Consider the following 26,681-nt stretch of genomic DNA (forward strand, 5'->3'; position numbering starts at 1 on the left):
CGGCCCTGGGCGATTCGCGTCCGGGTCGGAGTGAGCCTCTTGCTTTCCGAGTGTGTTACTGGTGGAGGTGCTACGCTGTTCGCGTTCTCTTCCCAGTGTGATCGAGCCGCAGTGCCTGCCGGCGAGGAGTATCCGCTGCCTCGAGCAGAGAAGGACGAGGAGGGGACCTGGGAGCGGGCAGCGGCCGGGCTGGGCCGCTCTGGGGCGGGCTGGCGACTCTGCTCCTTCGCTTGCTGCTGTCTCTGGGAACCGAGTGCCAGCACTGAGGAGTCTTCAGCTGACAGCAAGCCCCTTCCCCGGCTCCCCTGCCCGCCCTGCCGGGGAGGGCGGAAGATGCCGGTGAAGAAGAAGAGAAAATCTCCTGGGGTGGCAGCGGCAGTAGCGGAAGACGGAGGCCTCAAAAAGTGTAAAATCTCCAGGTACCACCTTCCCCTACCCTTCAGTCTTACCTCCTCTGCTGCAGGGCTAGAGAAGAAGGAGGCGGGCCGGGTCTCCGGGGCTCGGGCTGGGGAGAGGTGAACCCCCTCTGATAAACCTAGGTGGGAGGCGCGGAACCGCGCGAGTCTGCGCTCGGCTCCACCTCATGTTCGGTTTGTGTGCTCTGGCGCCAGCGAAGGGACTCGGAGAGTCGCCTCACGTTGAGCCTACGTGCCAGGGAGGGTGGAGAAACAGGAATGCGTACGCAAATTGCCCTCTTTCCCGTTACCCCCTACTCCCTTAATCCCTTCCCCCTCCTTCCTTCCAGACCTAGAAGTGAGTACAGATCCGTGCAAGGGTCACTTCTAGAATTTCTTTGTAGAGTGTGAAGAAAGGAATAGAGCACGAGGAATTTTGATCTGACAACTGCCATGGGAATGGTAGAAAAAAAGCTCCTTATGCTGTAATTGCCCTCCAGATTTAGTATTTGGAGTGATCTAACCCGGACCATCCCAGTAGGAGCCCCATTTTCTGGAAGTATATAGCGCCTCCACCTGAGCCAAGTCCTTATGTGCGGAGTTGGAAAGGCCCTGCGTGCGTTTTGTTTTTCAGCCATCAGGATGCTGTTAGCTCTCAATATAAATATTAATAATTTGAGAGCTATTGTACTCTGTATCCTCTTGGAGAAAAAGAAAAGGCAGAGCTGTAGTTGTATAGCTCTTTGATCCCCTTGTAGCGTGTCATTAAGGCATTACAGCAACGTTGTATGCTGCAAAAAATCATTGCAATTTAGGTGTGAGAAGTGAGTTTTTAAAATTCCCTTTTCGGGTGTCTTGACTGTATTAGTGGTTGGCACTTAATGTAACAACTTCAGATGCCACCATTTAAAGTAGCCAGCATTATAAAGAAGAGATAATGATAGAACTATCCTTAAAGAGAGGTCTGCTTAAAATGTGAGGTAGGTGACTTCTTTAGTCTGCATTATCCTTTTTGTAATTGGTTGAATTTTTTTCCTCATTACTGTGTTTGGCAAAAGAGCCCAAGGGTATTTCTTGGACTATTACTGTGAAAGATACTGCTGTTTTCTTATACCTCTTGATAACTCATACTAGAATTTGACATAGTTACTCCATTAGCTCATATTTTTTTGAAACATGCAAATTAGTTTTTTGTCACATTAACTTGTAGTAATCTTAATTGTATAATGTATCAAAATTATTTAAATTAAGCACATTAAAACTGCTGAGCAGTCAGTATTATTAGAACTCAGGTGATACTTTGCTCTATCAACTTAAAATTTTAAATATGGCACCCTTATTTTATATTACATTATTCAGTTGCATAAGTTATAGCATTCCTAAGTCATTGTGGTAGTGTGGAACCTTGAGAAAAGGTTCTCTGTTCATTAAATCCTCAAGGCTTTGGCCCAATTATTTGAACTGGTATTATCTGTTAGGGTTTTTTTTTTTTTCTTTTTAATCTGTGGAATCTAATTATAGCCTTAACTCCTATATTATCTTTTGTCTTTAAAATATTGATTTAAGCTTGGTAGATGATAAATAAACAACTCTTAATATATAATATTATTCTGAAATATTGATTCACTGAGTATCAAAATATACTTTGTAAGATTTGTTTTCAAATTATACACATATGTAATTTCCATACAAATCAGCAGAAGAATCACTGTAAAGATTTATACCCAACTACCAGTCCTGGATTGAGACCATCAGGTTGAACTTCTGTGTGGTCTTTTGAAATCTGGGGGAAATAATTTTAGTGATATTTTTGGAATTTGATAGTGAGCAAAGTAGCATTTGGGTTTTGTTAGACAGAAATTTTTATATATAGATTACTGTTTCAAATTGCAAGTATTTAACAATTCCAATTTTTCCCTATAACACCAACTGTAAAAAAAAAATACTTTGGTTTGAATTGAAGTAGTTCATATTGAACTTAGCTTTTCACTAAAAGTTGAGACGTGTTAAAATTCTTAGGCATTTGTGTGTTTTCTAAGCTATTGCAGATCCCAACCCCCTGCTAGACTAATAAGTGGAGAGGAACATTTTTCAAGCAAGAAGTGCCTGGCTTGGTTTTATGAGTATGCAGGTAATGAAATTAATATAAGAAGATAACAGTCACATGCTTTAAAACGTTCTTTTGGTTTATTCATTTAACAAATTATTTATTGCAGGCCTGCTATGTGTTAGTCCTTTGTGCTGAGATCAGGGTCAAGACAGAGGATTATGGTTAGGCTAAGAATTTGTTGCCCTTTAAGGCTGATATTTCTTTAAATATATAATTCAGTATATGTTTAATGGGAGGAGTGAAACTCATTTACTGTTAGTAAAATTTGTAAACAGATTCACTTATTGGTTTACATCCATTGGCTACAGTAGAGTTGGTATTCTGGAAAACACAAAGTATGTAATAAAACATTTTATATTTGTTTTTCTTTTCAGTTTTCTTTTGAAATTTTTCTGAACCATAAACTGACATTTTCTGAAACTCTTGGGAGACATAGTAAAAGATTTAAAACTCAGGTATATCATTACATGACAGATTTACCCTTTAATATAATTGCTATTTATTTAGCCATTCATTTCTACTGGAGATGCAATAATAAACAGACTGATATTAGTACAGTGTACTATATGCTATATTAGGAAGATGCACTGTGAGAGTTCATAGGAGAAATGTATGATCCAGCCTTGGAAGTTTCAGGGAAAGCTTCTTCAGGAAACTAATTTAAACTACAGTAAATCCTGTAAGTGGTGAATGAAAAACTCTAGGACTAGGGTGAAACTGTAGTTCAGAGGTAAAAGTCAAAGCCTGGGATGAGGCCAACGAGTTAAGCAAATATATGAAAAAGAACACTTGTTTTCCATTTATTATTAACTTCTTCATAAGCATATATGAAAAGAAATTTTTTTCCCCTTAGAATGATGTAGTTCTTTTGGAATTATTGATTTTAAAGTTTTTTTTTGTTTTTTTTTTTCTTTCCTCCCCTTTGTTTCATTTCTTTTACCTGCCTCCCTGGTTGGGTTTTTTGTTTTGTTTTGTTTTTCCCCTTTTATCACTATCATTCTCAGAGTGTTTGTTTAGAATAAAAGTGTATATGCAGTCATTGTCTTGTATTTATTGCTAATCAAGTTAAGGTCTCAAGAGTACTTCGAACTTAAGGTTAAGGTTTAGGCTAACTGTATGGAAAATAAGACCATTTTGGAGGACAGTAACTTCACTGTTGGGATCCACTGAGTGATCCCAAAAGTATAATTTAAAAATTGTTTAGTAACAGAACAGATTCTTTCTAGACCAGAAAAACTGCTATTACTGGCATCCCAAGACAACCACTAACCCAAATTAAATAGAGGGAATTCATTTTCTTTTGACCTCCATTTAAAATGTTGACCCAGTATTCAAAATGCCAGTTTTACCAGTAGGTATGATAATGATACAGAATCAAAAGGTCAGTTATCTTATTTTGCCTATAAAGGGTACTAGATACCATAAAATTAGTCAATTTTTTTTTTCTTTCATGCTTGCTTGTTTTACTTCTCGTAGGGACTTTCCTGGGTAGCATAATATTTGATTTAAACATTTATTTCCTATACAAGCATTTTTTAATGGCCAGCAAAATAATTGCTATCTTTATTACAGAAATTGTGCTAATTATATAATTCTCCTATGACCATTCTGTTAAGTAGGTGGTGTTATCCTTATTTTCTAGACGAGAAAACTGAGGCTTAGATTAAGTGATTTGCCCAAGATCATACAGTGACAAGAATCTGGATTCAAACTCAGGTCATTCTGACCATAGAGCCTATGCTTTAACTACTACTGTCTTATTTTAAAATATGTACATGGCAGCTAGTTTTTCTTTTACAAAGAAAATATTAGTAAGTGTACTTTAGGTTAACTTATCTTCTGTCCTTCACTGAATGATGCATATTTATTGAGCACTTGTAGGTCAGGCACTGTGCTAAGTGCTGGGAATATAGTGGTAAACAAATTAGACAAGATCCCTGCCCTTGAGGGACTTGCCTTCCAGCAGGGAAGACAGACAGTAAATAAGTTAAGTAGGTAAGATAATTACAGATTGTGGGGGATTATAAAAGTAATAAATATGGTATGATTCAGGGATAGAAAGTAGAAAGTTGGGATGGACTTTCAAATAAGGTGAATAGGGAAGGTCTCTCTAGAGATTACTTTGGTCAGAGACCTAATTGATAAGGAGGTGCCAGTTGTTTGCCAAATAAACAGTAACTGGGATGTCCCTTTTTAAAATGGAGACAATAATTGTGCCTACTGAGATAATACATGTTAAGAAAGCACTTATCGCTGTACCTGGTTAAATATAGTCAGAACCCAATAAGTGTCAGCTATTATTAAAAGAGTAATAGTATTGCAGCATCAGATTTACTGGTTGTATATTTTCACAATACTGTTCCAAAATTAACGGTATAGTTCCTAGGTAGTTTATGTTGAAGGTACTGTGTCATTTCATTGAGCAGATTTTTTTTTTTTTTTCTCCTGAGCATCTGCTATGGCCGGCATTGTTTTAGACCCTGCAGGTATACCTGGGAACATTTCCTTATGGTTATTAAAACATCAGAAAATTGATTTTTTTTTAAGTTTTAAAAATGTTTTACCACAAATCTTATTTATATATTATAGGTCATGTGTGATAAGCCTGATGATTTTGCCCTTTCATAACACCTCTCATCTTGAGTGCTATTTACATCAGCAAGGATTCAGTAATACATTGGGCCTGTTACTGAACAAAAGCATAGAAGGTGAAAAGGCACTTTTAAGGTCTTATAAAGAATCAGAAAAAAAGGTGGGATAGAATGCATGATCCTAATAAGTAACCAGCTGGTAGAGTGAACTAAATCATTTTCATAGATTCTTAAGTTGAGTGGAAGCCTATTTTGTGCCTGAAAAAGTCAGTTAAATTCCACTCCAGAGGTTTTACCCTGGGAGTAGTTTTATTGAAGAGTTTGTTTCAATAAGTATAATTGATGTTATGCAATCTGGGGAAAAGAACATTAGTATAGACCTTGTTTTAGATTTAGATTTTTGCTATCATTATTTGCATTGCTTTGTGAAAGTCACTTTCACTTTGTGAAAGTTACAGAAGGGTCTTATATCTATCTTATATATCTCCATATAACATAATTTAACTTGATTCTTATCAAATTTTAATCACTAATCTCCCATTTTCTAGGGAGGCTATATTTTATGACAGTAACTGATATTTCTTGACATGACTTTCTCTTCTAACTACTAATGATGGCAGCTTTGAGGGCAAGTCTGCTTTCTTGTTGCATTAGAAAAGTGTAGAATATATTTCCATCATGCCTTAAGAAAAAAACTTTTCTTCCATTAAATTTTTTATCTGATTTTTACTTTCATCCAAACCACATATAAGGATTCATATTCAGTATTTTTTAACACCTTAATTGTATATGTGTGCTTTTAAAATTACATAATTAACACATTCTCATAAAAAACCCCTCCAAATATATATTAGGAAGTGAAAGTTTCCTGCAATTACCACCCCTTCACCTTTTAACACCTCACTGCATAACTAGGTGCAATGCTTATTTAAACTAGAAAATTTTTGAAAAGGTTTTGGTTTCAGACCATGTTGTGAACATTATCTTAGCAGCTTGGACCTTAACTGAGATAGTAAGAGTTTAACTGGTCACATATTGGATGGTCACATTCTTCTATGAAGAAAAACCATAGGACATTGGCTACATGTTGTGCTTGTGAACTAATGGTGGTGATATAAAATGCCACCTGAGCAGCCTTGGTCTAGTCTATGACTTACAAATCTGGAGTATTTTCAGTCCTTAAGAAAGGAAAACAAGTTTCTCTTAGCTACTTTAACAATAATATTTGAAGACTGTATTTTCTTTCAAAAACCAGGTGTGGTAAATATTTCTATCATATTTTATATTTTAAAATTTGTTTTACCTTCCTCATTATATTTCAGGTGTACAACATAATGGTATATGTATATATCGCAAAATGATCACCACCTGTCACTACACATAGTCACAAATTTTGTTTTCTTGTGATGAGAGTTTTATGATTCACTCTCTTAGCTACTTTCAAATACGCAAAACCGTATTATTAACTATAGTCATTCTGCTCTATGTTACATCCCCAGGACTTACTAAGTTTGGAAGTTTGTACCTTTTGACCACCTTCACCCATTTTGCCCACCCCTGCCTCTGGCAACCACCAGTCTGTTCTCTGTATTTGAGTTTGGGGGAGAGGAAGGGGGTTGGTAGATTGCTTATACAAGTGAGCTCATATGGTGTTTGCCTTTCTCTGTCTGACTTGTTTCACTTAGCAAAATGCCCTCAAGGTCCATTCATGTTGTCACAAATTTGTTTTATCAAGTCAAAAAAGAGACCTAGCAATGATGTAATTACTATATGGGAATCTGATAACGTAAAAAATATGAGAATTGGTGTACTGACTTATATTTACTGTTACTAAGGAGAAAAATATAAGGAAAATGTCCTTAATTTTTGGACTAATAATAGACATAGCTAATTGAGGGATTAAGCATTTATTTCTACATTAAGATGACATAATGCTTATGCTTTACTGTCTGTTTTAGGACCAAGGAAAATATCTCATTCTGGAATCTGAATGTTGTAATTTCCTTACATCATTATTTTCATAATGTATCTTAAAACTAGTAAATTTTATTTGGGTATATTTCAGAAGGTTAATGAATGACCTTCTGTTTTAGTAAGAAACAGATACTCTCCTTTGTTTACTGTCTTGAATTGTGGGTTGGTACTGGCACAGTCTAGTAGAATAAGAAGCTCAAACCTTCTTGTGCTTCTTTGTTAATGCATTGTGAAAAATTTTCTTCAGAGGAGGTTCTCAGTAAACGTATTTTTAATGGATAGGTTCAAGTTATTGTACAAGCTAGCGATTGATACTAACGTTGCTTTGTTTTCTGTTTCCTTAATTATATTTTATAATGTGGTTTTCAAAGAGTATTTCAAAATTAAAAAATTTTTAATCTGGTGACAAGTATTTATACTTTATCAAAGGTATGCCAAAATTCAAATTCAGTTATTCACAAAAAATGTTATGGTGTATTCATAGATGCCTTTAACACAGTGACTTATGTTTTATGTTGATATTAAATTATAACAATAAAATATATAAATTATTTTTGTCTTTGAAGGTCCTGATGAAGTTGTAGGGCCAGAAGGAATGGAAAAATTTTGTGAAGACATTGGTGTTGAACCTGAAAATGTATGTTTTATTTCTAAGTAAAATGGAATACAAGTGGGGTATAGCATATTCATCAATTTCTAAAAATTGGAACACTTTAATCTTATCAGAAGATTTTGTTTCTTCATGAATATTGTAGATTTTCATTTAGGTTTTTTTAAATGTATTTAAATTGGGCACGTGTTCTCTTTCTTGATACAAATGTCATTTGTAATAGAGTAAGAGAGATTCTACCTTCAGAAATTGTTAGAACTTTTTGCTTTTAAGAAATTGGCCCATCTAAATTTCTTTACAGTTAATAATTCCAGAGATTGTACTCTTTAATAGTTAAAGGATGGAAATAGTTGTATAAAAATGCTCTCCATGATAAATATAGACATGATTATCTCTATGCTGACTTTTCCCCTATCCTTTATGTTCTGTTCTTTCCAGATTATTATGTTAGTTTTAGCGTGGAAATTGGAGGCTGAAAGCATGGGATTTTTTACCAAGGAAGAATGGTTAAAGGGGATGACTTCATTACAGTAAGAAATTTTTTTAAAAAACAAATTTGATGGCCTATTTGAAGATCTTAATTGATATTTTGTGCTTCGTAGTTTTTTGGGAGTAAGGTTTCACCTTAAATTAATCAAATTGGTTTGATCTAGAACAATCAGTTTAGGATTGACAAAATTTATATTATGGTCTTTGGCAAAATGAACTGTTACTCCAGTTTTCATATTCCCTAAGAAAGAACCTAAGAACAGTTCTATTAAAACTCATTGATTCTCTTGATGGGTGAATTAGAGATTCATGATCAAAGTTATTTACTCACAGGATGTTTGAGTGATAAGGGATTTCCTTCTCAGAATGTAGAATTCTACTACATGAGGAGTTTGTTCTTGGGCAGTCCTAAGCTCTGGGGCCTCCTCTCTCTTCAGTTTTACACTTGACTTAAAAAAGAAATTTGATATATAAAAAAAAGAATGTCTGTATGTGTATAACTGAGTCACTTTGCTGTACAGCAGAGATTGGCACAACATTGTAAATCAACTCTACTTCAATGCAAAAAAATTTTAAAAAAAGAAATTTGAAGAGAGTTACATGATACTTTTATTATTTCTTTTTTGCCAAATGAATCTCATGAATACAAAAGTAGAAATATTGTTTGGCTCCTGTGCAACCGTTAGCCATTTTATAGTTGTATACTTTCAGTTTAGGATGCTGCCTTGGGACGCTTTTATAAGTTATAAAATTGCTTCTTTATAAAAATAATTTGATTTTGGCTTTTCAGAGTAAAGTGTGCTTAGTTTCAGAGTCAGTTAGTAATTGTGTATTAATTTTATATTATGTCATGTTCCTGATGTTCATGCAGGAAGTTATTAATAGTCAACATTCTAAAATAGTTAGAGCAAGCATAAATTTATAATATTTTGTGAGCCCCAAACTGGAGGTTAATTAGCCATGTGATTTCCTGTTGTGATTATGCTTTTATTAACACACTTAACTGTTCTTTACTCCTTGTTTGCCTATCCTTAAATTTCAAAATACTTGGTTATTTTTTTTAAGTGTATTTGTTCATATGAAACTTAAATATTTATATTTGGATTTTCAGTGTCTAATGTTTTGTAATTCTCCTTTTTAACCAGTATTAACATTTAGATATTTTGTGTGTGTGTGTATGTGTGTGTTTGTGTATATATATAAATATATATGTGTGTGTATGTATACACATACACATATGTATATGTATATATATTTGTTTAATGTAAAAATCTTTGCTCATATGAACCAAATCATAGTTCCTAGAATAGAACATAAAACCAACCCTCTCACTTTTATTACTTATAAGTGAGATGAGGAGTCTGAGACTCAGAGAGGTGAAGAAAATTTTTGCCAGAGTTTACATAGTTCTTAGTGGCAGAGCTAGGACGTAGAATTTAAATTTCCTGAATACCAGTCTACCATACTGTACTTCCTATTGCATCATCCCTTTATGTATATTCCTTTGTTACATTCTTTATAAAATAGACGACCATTATTAACTTTTAAAATCATAGTATTTATAACCAAGACTGCCATTCATCTAGGTGTCATGACATGTCAAATTAAAATGTTGATTCTGAAATTCTTTGGGCTGTTTCTCACCATTCAATTAGCTTTATAGAGAAAGACAAAATATATAAGATTATGCAAAGAATATAAACTAATTTCATGTAGCTCAGTCTGTTTTATTAAAATTTATATCAGTTGTTGCATGGCTTGTCAATTGTAAGACATTTTATTTGGCATTACAACTGCTTTATGTACTATTCCTACTGCTTTTTTTGTCTATTGCTTTTTAAAATATCTCAGCTAACAATTGTTTGTGTATTTTTAAACCAAAAGTTTCTAATTATTTATGTTTTTGAATTACTTGATATAATATAAAGAGCCTCTGTATAACAGAAATATGTAAACACAAAGTGTTTCTAGTATTTACTTGTGAATAATTAGCATATAGCCTTGGGTATATGCTAGGGAAATTGATGAACCCATGAACATGTTGTTTATTAGCGTATCTTTCCAATAGGAAGTTCACAGGCTTTACAAAATAAAAGCAATATTTAGGACTTAAAATTGACCCAGAGGTTTCTGTTTCATTCATTTATTATCCCCTGCCCATCTGCTTAGAACTCTATAGTGTAGATCTTTAAAGCTACTAAAATTAGGCAAGCACTCTTGACTGGGAAAATGTTATTTTTTTTTTTTACCCCCAATGATCTAGATTGCTTTGTTGAAGTACAGAGTATCTTCTCTTAATTGGCTTAATCTTATTACTCCCTGAATCTTCTTGTAAAGAACTTGCTAGGAATAAAATAGTTTAAAATGTAAACCAATAGAGACAAAAGAATCTATAAAACTTGTTTTTTTAAAAATGTATAGTTGTCTAGTATACTTGGTTTTATATAATCATTATAAAATGTAAAATTTCACAGACTTGATTCCTTTTATAGATTTTTCATATTTTTAGGATTTAATTTAATCTGGACATAGTTATTTGATGGTTCCTAAATCATCTTAATGTAGTTATCAATTATTTCAAATTAATGAATTTTAACACGTAGAAAACTTTAAGTAGAGCTCTGCTAAAGAATAGAAACAGTCTGGTAGTTAAAATGTATATTATGGTCAAGAATAGGGGACTGTCATAATCATGGTTAATTATAATCTGTAACTGTATAATGCTTAACAGTTTTCAGAATACTTTTTTTTTTTTTACATTTATTTATTTTAAAGCTGTTATTCATACAGACTTTCCACAACTGAATTGTCCTTCTCTTTTGTGTGAAAGAATTTATGGGTATGAATTTGTATATAATTGGACTAGAATGGCCATTTTTTTAAGTTTCGGGGATGTAATTGCTGTATCCTTTCCAGATACTTTGCTCTATTTCATTTTCATCATTGTTTAATAATAATCAAATTTCCCTTCAAGTCAGATTTAATTTAGGAGATATTTAAACACCTATTTTATCTAAAGTACTGTGCCGCTTACTGATGATCACAATGAGGCATGGGACACAACTCTGTCCCTTAGTTACATTTCATTAGGGCGGGAAAGGCATTACTGCAGCCATACTGTAACCATAGGCATACTGTAACCATAAATCCAGGTGGGATGGGACAAGTACTAGAGTAAAAGTACCAAATACTATGAAAGCACAGCTGCTAAAGAGGTTAATTCCAGCTGAGTAGACGGGAAAGTCTTTACTGTAGGTGTGGCATTTGAACTGGACCTTGAAGAATGATTAGGATTTTGATGGTTGAGGGTATAGGAAAATGTTGTTTCAAGAAGAAATTGTGAGCAGAACCTTGAGAAAAGAAAACATACGTCTAGTTTGCTAGAATCAAAAGGTACATAAAGAAAATTGACAGAGTAGTTTTAAACTCCAGATAGTTGGGATAATGGCTACATTATGCAGGGCTTTGACTAATATGTTGAGAGAGTTCAAACCATATGTTTTAGCTTGGGAAGCCATCAGAGATTTTTGAGCATAGGAATCATCAAAGATTTTGGGGATAGTTTTCAATAGAGGAGGTTTTTTTTTTTTTTAGGTCATAGACTCTTTTGAGAACCTTAGAAAATCTGTGGACCTTATCCCCATTAAGATGCACATCTGTAGAGGCAAGATTCCAAGGATACTTGAAAATTTTATTCTGGCATACCTTACTGGAGCGGATAACTTTTCTCATATCTACTAGCTGAAAGTTTGTTGTTGGAGCATCTACCATGCTGTTAGAGAAAATTGTGGGCATATATCTTTGACAAGAGTATACTTGATTATGATAATGAAAAAAAGAGCCAAAAGGATAGCATCTGACAAGAATGGTAGTAACTAAGCTGTCTGCCAGTAGACTACAAGTTGTACACCTTCTGATCTCCATATTGAGCATTGTACTTTGAAGATTATAGGCTTAACTGGCTTCACTTTCTTTAGGAGAGAGGAATGGGGAACATTTATACAATTTTTTTGGTGGGAGTGGAAGAGTTGAATAGATTGGATGCTGTGGTGTCTGTGGTGTATGACTATCATTCACTTAGCATTTTGGGCCCAAGTACTAATTGCCATTGGCATTCTTCCCCTTTGCTCTCCCCCAGAGTCATCAAAACAATTTCAAAATGCCCCCGCTCCACATTTCCAAATACCCCCCAGAGATGGATTGATTGTATGGTTCGGATTGATACACCTGATTCAGAGAAAGTTCTAGTCTATGGCCATACCACTCTCAATGTGCCCAATCTCATCAGAGAAAGTTCTAAATCCATAACTTGGTGAATAAAATTCTTCCTGTTATACATCAGTGTGTCATGGCATTCTTACTGACTTAATGATTAAGGAAGATAACCTCACTTAGATCTAATATATAAATGAAAATTTTTTCTCATTTTAAAGGTCTTAAGTGAAGCAGAAATTCAGAAGCCTCTCTTGTTAATCAGATGTTTCACAATACTCAAGAAATTAATTCCTAAGCCTTTATGTTGAAATTTAAACCCATTTCACTGATTCTAACAGCAGTGACCTTGGAGATTGCTGTCATATTGTGCCAGTGTTCCCTAAAATCTGTGTGGTTTTATTTGATTGTTATTTTAAAAAGTGCTATTCTTACTTTCCATGCTACACTAGTTAAGTATGCATTTCTTTTTAGTTCAGGGGAAATAGTCTTTCTAAACTTGCCAAGTTAGGAGGTGTCAACATTATTAACTCTTGTGAGTCTATTTTGGGGCTAGATTAACTATAAGAATCGTGTTTAACTGCTTGGGCATGATTACTGGTTTTGCTGGGTCTGGTCACGGTCTTTATGATGTTGGTAATAGATACAGAAGTTCGTGCTCTTATTTTTTTCACTCTTCTCCAAGAAGAAAACATTAATTGTCAGTTCTATTAAATTATTTCTCAACTGAAAGATGTAGATAAGCGATTATAATGATAAGAAATAGTTTGGAGCGAGCCACCAATGTGAAGATGATTTTTCAGTCATTTGCCTCAAAAGGAGCCTGTCAAGCTAAGAACTGTGCTACGCATTTACTACCTGATTCTCATTTAATCTTACGGTTGTCTCTTACTGTTTTTGTGGTTTTAAAATGGGAAACAGATCGGTAAAGGTTAAGTAACTTGCCTAAAGCCACATGACTGGAAAGTGGAGAAATTGGAATTTTAACTGGTCTGTATTTGACTTGAAACTTCATTCTTTATCTCTGTCTTAAGCTTGTTGAGATCATATCCTAAGTAATATTGTCACTCTATGTACCTATGGAATGTAAAATATTTGGGAAGGATTGTAATCTCTTGGATTCTTATCTCCTTGAGAGACTTGTCAGTCACTACTTATACACTTTACAATTTTGTTTGAACTACAGTTTTCCACTAACCTTTCCCCAGGTAGGAATTTTGAAACTTCTTGTAATTAAATTAATATATCATCTACTTTGTGGTTTATTATTTAACATAATCTTGTTAAATAATACTTTTATTTAACAAATAATTTTGGAGTGCTTCTATATGCCAGGCCCCATGTTAATATGCCACGAGGATGATTTTCAAACTCTGGTGGTAGTGAGAGATAACTTTTGAAAGTAGGGAGGTATCCTTTAACTTGTTTGCCTTCCTGAATCGCAAGTCTGTTAAGATTCTGCATGAGATTTTGTGTGAAAATGTGAGTCACATCACTAAAAAAAATGTGAAAAGCACTGCTTCAGGAAGCTACAAAGATTTACAGAAAATGAGGCCCCTACCTAAAATAGATCATGATGGGGAAGGGAGTACATGTAACTAGCTACTTTAGTACTAGTACCTTCTGAACATTTTCAGTTGATAACTGGAGATATTGAAGACTTCATTTCCTAATTTTCAGACAGCTTAATAGTAGCATATAATCTGAGAATTTGTTTCTTTTCTGTATTCTTCTAGTAGAAGTTAACTGCATTTTCAACTTTCATTAAAACTTTTTCATATAATGAAGAATTTTTGTACTAATAGAAGCCATTTATTGAAATAGTAAGTAATAAATTTCTAATAAATGATAAGAATAAATTTTTCTTGTTTCTGCATGAAACATTTTGTGCACTCATTCATATGCAAGGAACTAGGCCCCAGACAAATTAGATGATTAACTTATCCAAATTTTGATTTTTGTTTCTGGCAGTTATGGCATCCTAAATGTGCAAACAAACCATTTCCCATATCAAACAGTTAAATGTCGGATAAATTATTAAAGCATCTTTTAAAAAAACACACCTGGACTTGAATGTAAATTAAGGAAAATAATCAGAGGCCAGAATTTATAAGAGATGGTGATTCCATAGGGATCTACGGAGCTGGCATTTACCCTGAGGATACCTACCTATTCTTAGTCACCTAGGATCTTGCCGTTTATCTGTGCATGTTGGGAACTGGAGACAAATTGCAACGAGAATCAGATCAAAACCTCCTATATTTAGTCATTGAGGCCAAACCTACCCAATAGATGGAGACTTGATTGCTTGGGCTTGGTTCTGCATATACAGTTGGAGGCAGAGGGCTTCTGGTTGAGAGAATTCCTAATTAAAAGCTCTTTGTGGGGAGTTCCCCAGTGGCCTAATGGTTAGGATTCCGGTCTTTCACTGCTGTGGCCCGGGTTCAGTCCCTGGTGGGGAACTGAGAACCCACAAGCCGCATGGTACGGCTCTTCGTCAGATTTAGGCACAATCCAGAAACGTATTTTGGAATTGTCCCAGGTAATCAGTACTCCCATGTGTTTCATGGAAGCAATTCTTCTGTACAGGAAAGCATTTTAAACAGAAGCCTCAATTTCTGCAGAAAAAATTTCAGTGATCATTAACAATCAGAAATCACTGAACAAGTTGTGAAACAGATCTTAAACTTTAAAATAAGACTTTAAGGCTAGTATTTTGAATAATTATAGTCTCAGTATAAAATAACTACATTTAATGTGTTTTAAAAGAAAAAAGAGGAATGGTCTCAGATGATCAGATTTCAGATAATTACATTTCTAAAAGTGAAATATATAAAAGATTTAAAACTCAATAGGTGAGCTGCAAAGGAGATAGATGTAAATAAAATAGGAATCAGTGACCTACAATATCTGAGGAAAATAGGAAAGAGGTTAAGAGCTATAGTGGATAAATTTTTTTTTTTACTGTTAAGTTTTGAGAGTTTTCTCTATATTCTAGATTTAATTCCTTCATTGAATATGTGGTTTGCAAATATTTTCTCCCCCTCTGTAGCTTGTGTTTTCATTCTCTTCAAAGGAATTCTGCAGAGCAAAAGTTTTAAATTTTGATGATGTCCAGTTTATCAGTTTTTCCTTTTTATGTGTTTTTGGTGTCAAGTCTTAAGAATTCTTTGCCTAGCTCTAGATCCCGAGAATTTTTTCTTACATTTTTTCTAGAAGGTTTATATTTTTACATTTTACTTTTAAATCAGTAATCCATTTTGAGTTGATTTCTTTAAAAAGTATGAGACTTAGATTTTGGTTTATTTCTTTACCTGTGGATGTCCACTTGCACCAGTACCATTTGTTGAAAAATCTCTTTCTCCTATTGAATTGCTTTACACTTCTGTCAAAAATCATTTGGGCATATTTGTGTGGTCTTTTTCTAGGTTCTCTGTTCTGTTGATCTTCTTCCACTACCGCACAGTGTGGATTACTTTAGCTACATACTAAGTCTTGAAGTCAGGTAGACTGATTTCATCTTTTTTCAAATTTTTTTTAAGCTACTACAGTTTCTTTGCTTTTCCAAAAATTTTAGAATAATCTTCTATATTTACAAAAAAATCTTACTGAGGTTCTTGTTAAACTGAATGTGAATTTCAGAATAATTACATCTTTACTTTTTTGACTCTTTCAATTGGTGGAAGATAGGTATGTCTCCATTTATTTAAGTGTTTGGTTTCTTTCATCAGTCTTGTGTCAAACATATGTCCTGTACATGTTTTGTAAGAATTAAACCTAAATATTTCATCTTTATTTTGACCACTGTAAGTAGTATTGTATGTTTAATTTTAGCATCCACATGCTCATTATTAATATATAGAAATATAATTGATTTTTGTATGTCCTGTGACCTTGCTGAACTCACTTATTCTAAGATTCTTTTGTGTGTATTCCTTGTGTTTTCCACAGACAGTCATGTCATATGATTATGACATGAAATAGGGACAGTTTTATTTTTTTTTCTGGTCTGTATGCCCTTTATTTCCTTTCCTTGAAATATTGCATTGGCTAGAACTTCTGTGTTGAATAAGTGTGGTGAGTGCAGACATCCTTTTTTGGCTCCCCATGATGAGGTAAACACGTCAGTCTTTCACCATTAAGTACTTTTTCTGGTAGGTTGTTTGTAGGTGCTCTTTATCAAGTTGAGGGAGTTCTCCTCTATTTCTGTTTTTCTGTGAGTTTTAACATGAATAGATATTATGTATTTTAAATATTTTTTCTGCGTTAAATCATATAATCATGTAATTTTTCTTTTTTTAGCCTATGAATGTGATTACATTGATTTTTGAGTACTGAATCAATCTTGCATACCTGTAATAAATCCCACTTGATCATGGTTTATAATTATTTTTATATACTTCTTAATTCTACTTGCTAATATTTTATTATGGCTTCATGAGGGATATTGGCCTGTAATTTTATTTTCTTTCTTTTTCTTATTTATTGAGGTACAATTGACATATATAACATTATATTAGTTTCAGGTGTATAACGTAATGATTCAGTATTTGTATATATTGCAAAATGATCACCACAATAAGTCTAGTTAACATCCATCAGTATACATAGCTATAAATTTTTTTTTTCTTGTGATGATTTTTTTTAAATACTGTCTTTTTCTGGTTTTGCTGTTAAGGTGATACTGGCTTTATAAAACGAATTGGGAAGTTTTTCCTTATAGTTTATGTTTTGAAGGAGGCTGTAGAATTGGTCTTCAAAGATTGGTGGAATTCTCCAGTGAAACCACCTGAACCTGTAGATGTCTTTTATAGATGTTTTTAACTTTTGAATTCAATTTATTAATAATTTAATAGTTACATACTCAAATAGTTAAAATTTTGAGTGTTGTATTTTTTTTTCTTTTTAAGGAATTGGTCCATTTCATCTTAAGTTGTCAAATTTATATCCTTTTGATATCTGCAGGTCTGTAATGATATCCTTTGTTTCATCCCTGATGTTGGTATTCTTTGTCTTCTCTTTTTTCTTTGTCATTCTTGCTAGAGACTTGTCAATTTTATTGATCTTTTCCAAAGAATCACATCTTTGTTTCATTGATTTTTTTCTCTAGAAAAGATTCCAAAGGTAGGAGCTTAGATTATTGATTGAGACTTTTTCTCTTTTCTGATGTTTGTATTTAGTGCTGTAAATTTCCCTGTCAGCACTGCTTTGTGTCTCACAAAATTTGACATGTTTTTTCATTTTCATTCAGTTCAGTATATTTTTTGGTTTCCGTTGAGACTTGCTCTCACCCATGGATTATTTAGGAGTTGGCTGTTTAGTTTCTAAGTGTTATTTCTAGTTGGGTTTCATTGTGGTCAGAGGACATATTCTGTGTGATTTCAATTCTTTTATATCTGTCAAGGTTTGTTTATGGCTCAGGATTGAAAAGAATAAGTATTTTGTTGCCATTAAATAGAATGTTCTATTAATGTCAATTAGATCCTGTTGATTGATGGTGCTGTTGAATGCTTCTATATGTCTACTGATGTTCTGTGTAGTTGTTCTCTCAATTGCTGAGAGAGAGGTGTGGAAATCTGTAACTGTAATTGTGAATTTGTTTATTTCCCCTTTCAGTTCTATAAGTTTTTGTCTCATATTTTGCAGCTTCATTGTCTGGTGCATACATTTAGGATTGTTATGTCTTGGTGGATTGACCTTTTGTCATTATGTAATGTTCCTCTCTATTCTGTTAATTTCTTTGCTCTGAAGTCTACATTAGCTGATATTAGTGTAGACACCCCTCTTTTCTTTTGGTTGTTTCTACAATATATCTTTTTCCATTCTTTTACTTTCAATCTGCCTGTATTATGTTTGAAGTCAGTTTCTTCTAAATAGCAGAGTTAGGTTTTTTTTTTTTTTTTTTACCTACTCTGTCAATCTCTCTCTTATAATTGTTATATTTAGGCTACTTATATTTAATTTAATTATTGATATATTAGGGTTTAAGTCTGCCCTGTATTTTATAATTCAAAAAGTTCCATTTGGTTCTTTTATATATTTCTTTCCTTAGACTTTGTATTTCTTTGCTGGTAGTGTCTATCTTTTCATTTGTTTTAATTTGTTCATGATTGCTTTTTGAAGCATTTTTATAATAGCTGCTTTAAAATCTGTGTCAAGTAATTCTAAACATCTCTATCATTTCAGTGTTTGCATCTATTGATTGTCTTTTTCCTTTCTATTTGAGATCTTGGTTTTGCTGTGGCAAGCAATTATTTTTTCTTCTCTATTGAAACCTGTAAGATTTGAGTATTACATTATGAAACTCTGGATCTTATTTAAGCCTTCTGTTTTAGCTAGCTTCCTCTCATACCACTTAAGCAGGAAAAGTGAGGGCCACTACCTTATTACTTCCAGCCTATAGAAATCAAAGTTCCTCACTCTACATCTGTTGACATCCGAGGAGGGAAGTCCTCATTACTGTTAGCAGACATGAGAGTTTTAGGTCCCACTAGGCCTCCAATGATACTTTCTTGTTCCCCAAAAAGTCTCTATTGACACTACTAGGGTGGTGGCCTTGTTCCTGCAGTGATGGTGAAAGCCCTGACTCTTTATAAATCCTCCTCCGACACTACCTCGGGTCAGAGGAGGATTGGCTGCTTTTTACTAACTGGTGGGAGTGGAATTTCATGTTCCCCATGTGGTTTCCACTACTGACACTGCAGAATTTGAGAGGGCAAACTCCTTATACTCTGGTGAGGGTAGACCATTCAGGTCCCCATTCAGTCTTTGCTGGCGTTACTGGGGTTTGAGCCAGTTTTTTCTTTGGTGTTTGACGGGAGAAGAGTGTTTCTTTCTAATGTTTTCTGTCTTGTTAGGCTGCTTACTTTTGACTAGTGGGAGAGCAGGCTTTTTGTTTGTTTGTTTTGTTTGTTTGTTTGTCTGCCCTCATTGGCATTTCCGTTTTTCTGACTCCTTCATCTCCAAGTCTGCGATAGACAAGGCAAAAAGAAAACCCAGGGAACATACTACTGTATTGTTTCTCAGATTCTTTCAGAGTCTTCTTATGTTTGTTTTATATATAATGTCTAGGGCTTTTAGTTGAATTAGCAGGAGAGATAGGGAAGAGAACGTTTACTTCATCTTCCTAAAAGTAGAAGTTATTTCTTGTATCTATTTTTTTAAAAAGCAAACCTTCTGCCCTCCTTCACTATTCCACTTTAGAGCTCTTTTCTCTGCTCCATTTTAGAACCAGACTGTTTGAAAGCAGTTGTCTATGCTTATTTTCTCCAGTTTCTCTCTTCTCGATCTTTCTTTTAAACCTATTCTAGCAAAACTTTTATCCCTGCGACTCCTCTGAAACCACTCTTGTTAAGGCTTCATTTACAAGTGAATAATCAAATCAATAATACTTACAAAACTGTGGCTGAAGCTAAAATTGTACTTAGAGGGAGGTCTATAGTGTTAAATGTTATATTAAAAGAGAAGAAAAGCCTGAAACCAAATGAACTGGTATCTAATTTAAGAAGTTAGAAAAAGGATTAACCCAAAGAAAGCAGAAGAGATAAAAAGATGTCCAGACCTTACTAAAATAGAAAAAAGATACAATTGAGAGAATTAAATTATGGCAAGGTGATTAAGAAAAGCAAAGAAAAGGCAAAAATATATAAATATAATAATCATATTAGAAAATATTATAAATATTTTAATTGGCATATTTAAATAAAATTATATATGAAATAAATGATCAGAAAAGTGTATAAATGACCAAAACTGATTCAAAAAGACATAGAAAATCTGAATGGTCTGATAGCCATTTAAAATGCTGATTTAGTAATTAAAAGGTTTTCCTTCCCTCAATGAAAAGGCCCAGGTGGATTTTCAGTTGCTGAGTTTGGACAAATCCTAATTCCAGTGTTCAGTGAACTTTTTCAGAAAACAGAAGAAAGGGTACTATTTCTCATTTTTTTTTGTTTTTGAAGCTTATGGTATAAGCTTGTTATAGAACTACAAAAGAGAGTGTGAAAGAATAAAATTTACAAGCCAGTCTCACTTATGAACATAGCAAGATATCTCGCAGTGTATAAAATAGGTAACATGACCAAGTTTGGCTTATTCTAAGAATGCAAGAGTTAAGTAACACTAGACATTTACACCTTAATAAAACAATAAGTTACTACACATCACAATTTTGATTTAGAATAGTGAAAGTCTTGGTTAAAGCTGAGAATGCTAGGTGTCTACGTCATGAGTACTAAAATTCAGTTTTGAGTGGAATACAGTTGGTCACAGTAGATGGTACAACTAATTTGATCAGAGGGAGTCAGATGATCTCAGAGAGCGCAAACTGTGAGTTAGGTTTTGATGAGTAATATTTTGTCAAAATGTTAGAAGGAACAGCATATCAAGTAGATAAAATAATGTGTGCTAAAGCATAGCTGTGACATTTGGGAATAGTAAGTGAAATTATAACTAGAGCACAGTTATATTTTAAGGATATTGGGCCCTGGCAGGAGATGAGACTGGAGATTTGTGCCAATTGTGAAAGGCTTTGTCTGCCTTGCTTCTTCCTAAGTAGGGGAATATATCAACCCAGGGGGAGTCAGAAAGCCAGTAAATATTTTTGGACATTCCATCTCTTTAGCTTCTTATACTTCATGTCTAGTCTTTAGAAATAACACGTATTACTTGTTTGCATTCTTTTGTATATGTGCCTTATGTGAAGTTAGGTGCTATCACTGATTTACTTTGATTTTTTGTTTACTAAAAATGTAGGAATCTGAGTTTATGACTGAATCACTAATGTATTTCCTCTGAGTTATATACTAAACTTGTAAAAGCAATCATGGCTAATCTCTTTCACCAAGCTGGTGCCTAAGAACTTCCCAGTGAAATTTGTATCAGACGCCTGATTAATTTTATTTGTTCTGTCATCTTAACTTTATTTGTGGTAAAAGCACATTTTAGTACATCTCTTTTTATCAAATATTTGTGATTTTATTCGAGTTTTTGATGGAGTTGTGTTTTTTTTTAAAGAAAAGTTATTGGAGTGAACTTTCATTGATTGCCAGATTTTCTTTTATCATCTTTCCTTTTTGTATTGCATTGGTAGATACAAGGCAATAGTTTGTTATTCTAAATTTGTGAATCAGAGAATTTTAAACCTAAATTAACTTCATAAATGTGCTCAGTTTTTTCTTTAATGCATTCCTTCTAACCCCTAAAGATGCTTTTATTTAATTTTCTTAATTATGTAATATGTTTGATTTTTTTAATTTAAGGTGTGACTGCACAGAAAAGTTACAGAACAAATTTGACTTTTTGCGCTCACAGTTGAATGATATTTCTTCATTTAAGAATATCTACAGATATGCCTTTGATTTTGCAAGGGTAGGTGGAATTTCCATGTTTTCAATTTTAATATTTTTTTAATCTTGAAACCACACTTAGGGAAACTTTTACCTTTATTTTAGGATAAAGATCAGAGAAGCCTTGATATTGATACAGCTAAGTCTATGTTAGCTCTTCTCCTTGGGAGGACATGGCCACTGTTTTCAGTATTTTACCAGTACCTGGAGGTATGTATGTGTTTTTATTTTTAAAATAATATTTTAAAACTTAAGCTGATTGAAAATATTCCTTTAATTGAAGAAAAACAAGTAGATTTTTTAATACTGTGCTTTTTAAAAATTCTGCTTAAGTGTTTGAAAATTTGTTAAAATGTGTATGTATCCGCTGTCATTTTTAGACATGAGTTCATGTTCATTAACATATTCTGTACATAAGTTCATTTTTATTCCCTGCCTTGCAACCCCCCACAAAAAAAAAAGATAAAAAAGAAACCTTCAGAAAATATATTTTAGCACAGACATCCTTCATGTAAAATTAGTTTCTTGGGATTTTTGCAGGAGAGAATATATGCTAGTGCACAAATCTCAAGCTTTCTAAATCAGGTTTCTCTCTGTTATACAGGGTATTAGGCTGAAAAAATCAATATAAGAGAACCAATTTTAGTATTAAAACGTAGGTTCAATCTAAAGAATTAAAATAAACTTTATGTACACAAATATGAGGATGTACTTAAATATAGTGATTACTGAGAAATGTATGCTGAATTTATGAAGAAAGTATTCTTTTAGGTTTATCATAGCACCTTCTGTATGTGGTGGTTTGAAGAAGATACTGTCCTTTTTTTCATTGCTTTCTTTAGTTTCCTATCTGTTTTTGTGCTTCTTTCTATTTTATTTTGTTTATTTCATTTTATTTCATTTCATTTCATTTTTTTTGTATACTTCTCACTTCTCACTGTTTCTTGAATACAGATGCTTTTTCTTCGAAAATAATTTCTCATAAAGCTGGTTGTTTATCATAACAAGTTCCCCAGATTAGTTTCGTTTAAAACTTGTGATAATAGACAGTGGTATAAGAAGGTCTTATGTGAATGGGTTTGTGCACACTTAAATCTTTAAGCCTAATAAAGTAGATTGGTTGATGGATGTTATCAATCTTCCTCATATTAGTAGTTTTGGGGCAACGATAAGTATAACTCTGTAAAAATATTCCCCTCTAAAAGGAGCTGAGAGAAGTAAATATTTTCAAATGCTTGTTATGTGGAGGGTGTTTGACATACATTATCTTTTTAAATCTTTATAACACCATTTTGAATTATGTTTTATCTCCACTTAGCCAATGAATAACTTTCCCAAGGTCACTCAAGTAGCAGAAGTGAGATTTGAACCCAAGTCTGTACCCTTTCCATTGCCTCCAAAGATGCCAACTTCAAAATGTGCTAAACAGTAAATCTTACGTAAAGAAATGATTTAGTGAGAAGCAGTAGGAGGGAATTTACTGTGTTGGGAAACATTGTATAGCTTGATCTCATTGGTGATTACACAAGCATATACATTGGTAAAAGTTTATTGAGTTTTACCCTTACTATTAGTGCCCTTGACACTCATGTTATTCCTCAAGAATGAAAGAAGGGGACTTCCCTGGCAGTCTAGCGGATAAGATCCATGCTTCCACTGCAGGGGTTGGATCCCTAGTGGGGGAACTAAGATCCCGCATGCCGTGCCCCACCCCCCCCAAAAATTAAAGAATGAAAGAAAAATAAAGGGAAAAATAAATTTGATGAAGTTGACATCTAAATGACCCTGAGGATTCTCTTAGAAACACAAATAATTAAAAGAGGAATAAATGTTTTAGGAAAGACGAAATCACAAAAAGGTTATAACTGTGTTTATTGAAGTCAAGTCCTAATAAATAGTGCTTGTTCTGTAATCCAAAAATTATATCATTTCTACAGCAATCAAAGTATCGCGTTATGAACAAAGATCAGTGGTACAATGTGTTAGAATTCAGCAGAACAGTCCATGCCGATCTTAGTAACTATGATGAAGATGGTGCTTGTAAGTATAATGTTTTCCTATGAAAGTAAAATTCTTAAAACTATTAAATGAGAACGTGGATTTGTGTAGCATTACCATAAAGGATTTAAACTTCCTAACAATTTCTTATTTAATTGTGTGAGAAGTGTGGAGGAGGCAGGTGTAGAAGGTACAGAACTTAGATTGAGCAACATTATAAAATCTTGCTGGTAAATGAAATATTTTCGGTTACTTGGTAGCTAAATTTAGAATATAATTTCTGCAGCTGGAAGCTAAAATTCTGCTTTATTCCTGCCTTTCCTGGCATTTTCCTATGAAAGAAAAGTAAAGTCATGATTTTAAAAATAGGAAAGCAAAACCTCAGCTACAATAGCAGAAGCTTTAAAATTAATATCATAATAGCCATTCACCATATGGCAAATGATGTCAAAGTAACTTCCCTCAGGAATTATTGAGTAAACAGGAAATGAAATATTTACAATTTTTTAATCCTTCAAATTAAAATATCTGTCCATCCCCTTCAGTGGAAAATCCAGAATGCCATAAAATAGAACTTTGAAGTAATGATAAATTATTTAGATAAGCCAAACGAATTCTCACGATAAATTAAGTTTTTATTTCCCACCATCAGTTTGGTTGCATATGTTGTTTTAATGTTGTGAAGGGTTACATAGAAAAGATACATTCCTATAAATGTAAACTGAAATTATGGACTTATTTTTGTGACACTGAAGAAACAAAATACTGAAGAAGGGATAACTTTATTTCTTTCTATATATATTGTGTCTTCCCCCTGCAAAATAGTATAAAATTTAATATTTTTAGAAATAATACCTTACAGCAGTAAACTGGCAGCCCAAGGACTATGTCTGGCCTGCAAATGTGTATTTTCATGTGCATTTGAGTCAACATTATAACTGAGACATTTTGTATAAAAATAAAAGCTTCTGGATTTGCTTGAAAAGTTAGAAAATCTGACAAAACTGTTCCTGTGTTCTTTTATAGGAATTAGGCTGGAACCAAGTAGTGGCTTATGTTGGACTTGCATTCTGGTGTGTTGGTCCACAGTATGCCAACAACTAGGTTGCTTTTCAGTTGCCATTTATTATTATGCTGGTCTGCTGTTTTTCTTACAGTAGAGAAATATGTCTATCGAAAGCAAGAGGAAAAGTGAGACCACCAGAGGGTTGTGTGCTTTAAGAAGAATAGGGCAAGCATATTTCTTTGTGGCAATGAGTTTCCTACATTTACAAAAAATATACAGTGAGCTTATTTAAACTACCTATCTGACTTTTGTAAGTAAATGAATTTGAACCCCCTGCGTTATAAAAATATCTTCTACAATAGTTCTTAAGTCAGGTATTTGTTAGGTACTTGCTTTGTGTTCAGATTTATACTAGGTCCTATTACTGGAACAATATATAAGTCTCTAATATGGCCACACCTTCAATAAACTGTTACAAACTTCTTGCTGAGGTAACAGAAATAGTATGTTAAACACTTTTCAGATTGTTTAATAATTAAATGGCAGAAAGCTGTGGGCAGTTAGAAAAAGAGAGAGGTTAATAATGACTTAGTATTGGAGAGTTCATGAAACAAATCTTGAGAAGCAGGTTTCTACAAATATCTATTGTGGAAAGTCCCTTACGTCAAAAGAAAAAAGAAAAAAGGCTAAGAAAGCACTCATTAAGTAGAATAGGGAGGCTGAAAGGAAACCACCTGGAGAAGGGAAGGGTCAGTTCCCTATCATCACCACAGAGTTTGTGGGGAGTTTGTTTTATAGTTGGAGAGATGTGTTCCCTGAACTCTAATAACATTGCTCCTTTTATTTCTAGGGCCTGTTCTTCTTGATGAATTTGTCGAGTGGCAGAAAGTTCGTCAGACGTCATAGCAAGAACTATTGTGAAGAAAATGCAAACCTTTAGATCCTTACGTGTGTACAAGCTAATGAGACGAGGAAAAAAAAGAAAAAACCAAAGGGGTGCATTTTGACTCATATGAAAGACTTCTCATAGTACTTTTTTTTCCTTTTTTTTAAAGGAAGTTTTCTTGTTACATGTTATGGGCATTGAGCCACACCTCTTCCGAGACTGAATATTGAAGTTTTTGTTTTGAGTTATGTTTATAACATTTATTTCAGAACAATAAAGATTCAGATTTGTGACAAAGGCCTTAAAGTGAAGATGTCCCTTGAGTGTCAGAGTGGTATTTATTTTTGTAAATTTTAATTCTTGAATTTTAGAGGTCTGTCATACCGGGAGTTTGTGGAATTTTAAAGATTTTAAACAATCTTAATATTTGGCAGTGTAGTCTGCTGATGGTATAGCTCATTATATTCATTTCTGCACAATTAGAAAGAATATTTATTGGCCTTGACTTCTGGGGTAATGATTTTCTGATGCAGCTAATAAAATACATTTCTGGATATTGGAAGTGCTCCAGCTTTCAGCTGTGGTTTTCTGTGAAAGCTGCCAACATACTGTGCACATACTCTATCTGCACAGTTTAGAATTGGAAAGATTATGTCTAGTTATTTTTTTTCCTAACCATTAAATAGTATTGTCAATAAGCATAAATCAGCATTGCATGTATATTCTTAATGTGAATTTTAAGTTTTCTGTATTCTATAAGTTTAAAAATTTCATTTATATTTGAAAGAGCAAGGTTCATATATTAATGGTTTCAAAATCAGACAGCCTTATGAGAGAAATTAAGACTAGTATTGAAGCTGTGTCATCATCATTATTGTTGTTGTTAGTGGCATATATATATGATCTTTTTTAACTGTCATTTTGTGATTTGGGGAGTTTTGTTGAGGGCACCCCTCCTCCATCTCTTTTTTGGTCATAAGGGAACCTTAGCTCTGATGTTGTGGACTTAGTTAAAATATATATTGGAAAAAATATATAATAGAATAAGGACTTATGGGAGAAC

General features: G+C 33.6%; 1 protein-coding gene across 4 annotated transcripts; it reads left to right on the plus strand.

Annotated features, from left to right (window-relative positions):
* DCUN1D5 (defective in cullin neddylation 1 domain containing 5) lies at positions 1–25,929 on the plus strand. Of its 4 annotated transcripts, XM_019948786.3 has the most exons (8): positions 1–419; positions 2,435–2,526; positions 7,637–7,707; positions 8,119–8,210; positions 21,642–21,750; positions 21,834–21,938; positions 23,666–23,768; positions 25,583–25,929. In XM_019948786.3, exons 1-8 carry the CDS (start codon positions 334–336, stop codon positions 25,636–25,638), a joined length of 714 nt encoding a protein of 237 aa, XP_019804345.1. In that variant the 5' UTR covers positions 1–333; the 3' UTR covers positions 25,639–25,929. The 4 variants fall into 4 exon arrangements, with proteins under 4 accessions (XP_019804345.1, XP_019804346.1, XP_019804347.1 ...); XM_019948787.3 differs by lacking the exon at positions 2,435–2,526 and having other exon boundaries at positions 7–419; XM_019948788.2 differs by lacking the exons at positions 2,435–2,526; positions 8,119–8,210 and having other exon boundaries at positions 371–419.
* Positions 25,930–26,681: the final 752 nt, after the last annotated feature.

The sequence above is a fragment of the Tursiops truncatus genome, chromosome 8 (genome assembly GCF_011762595.2).
Source record: "Tursiops truncatus isolate mTurTru1 chromosome 8, mTurTru1.mat.Y, whole genome shotgun sequence".
Lineage (NCBI taxonomy): Eukaryota > Metazoa > Chordata > Mammalia > Artiodactyla > Delphinidae > Tursiops > Tursiops truncatus.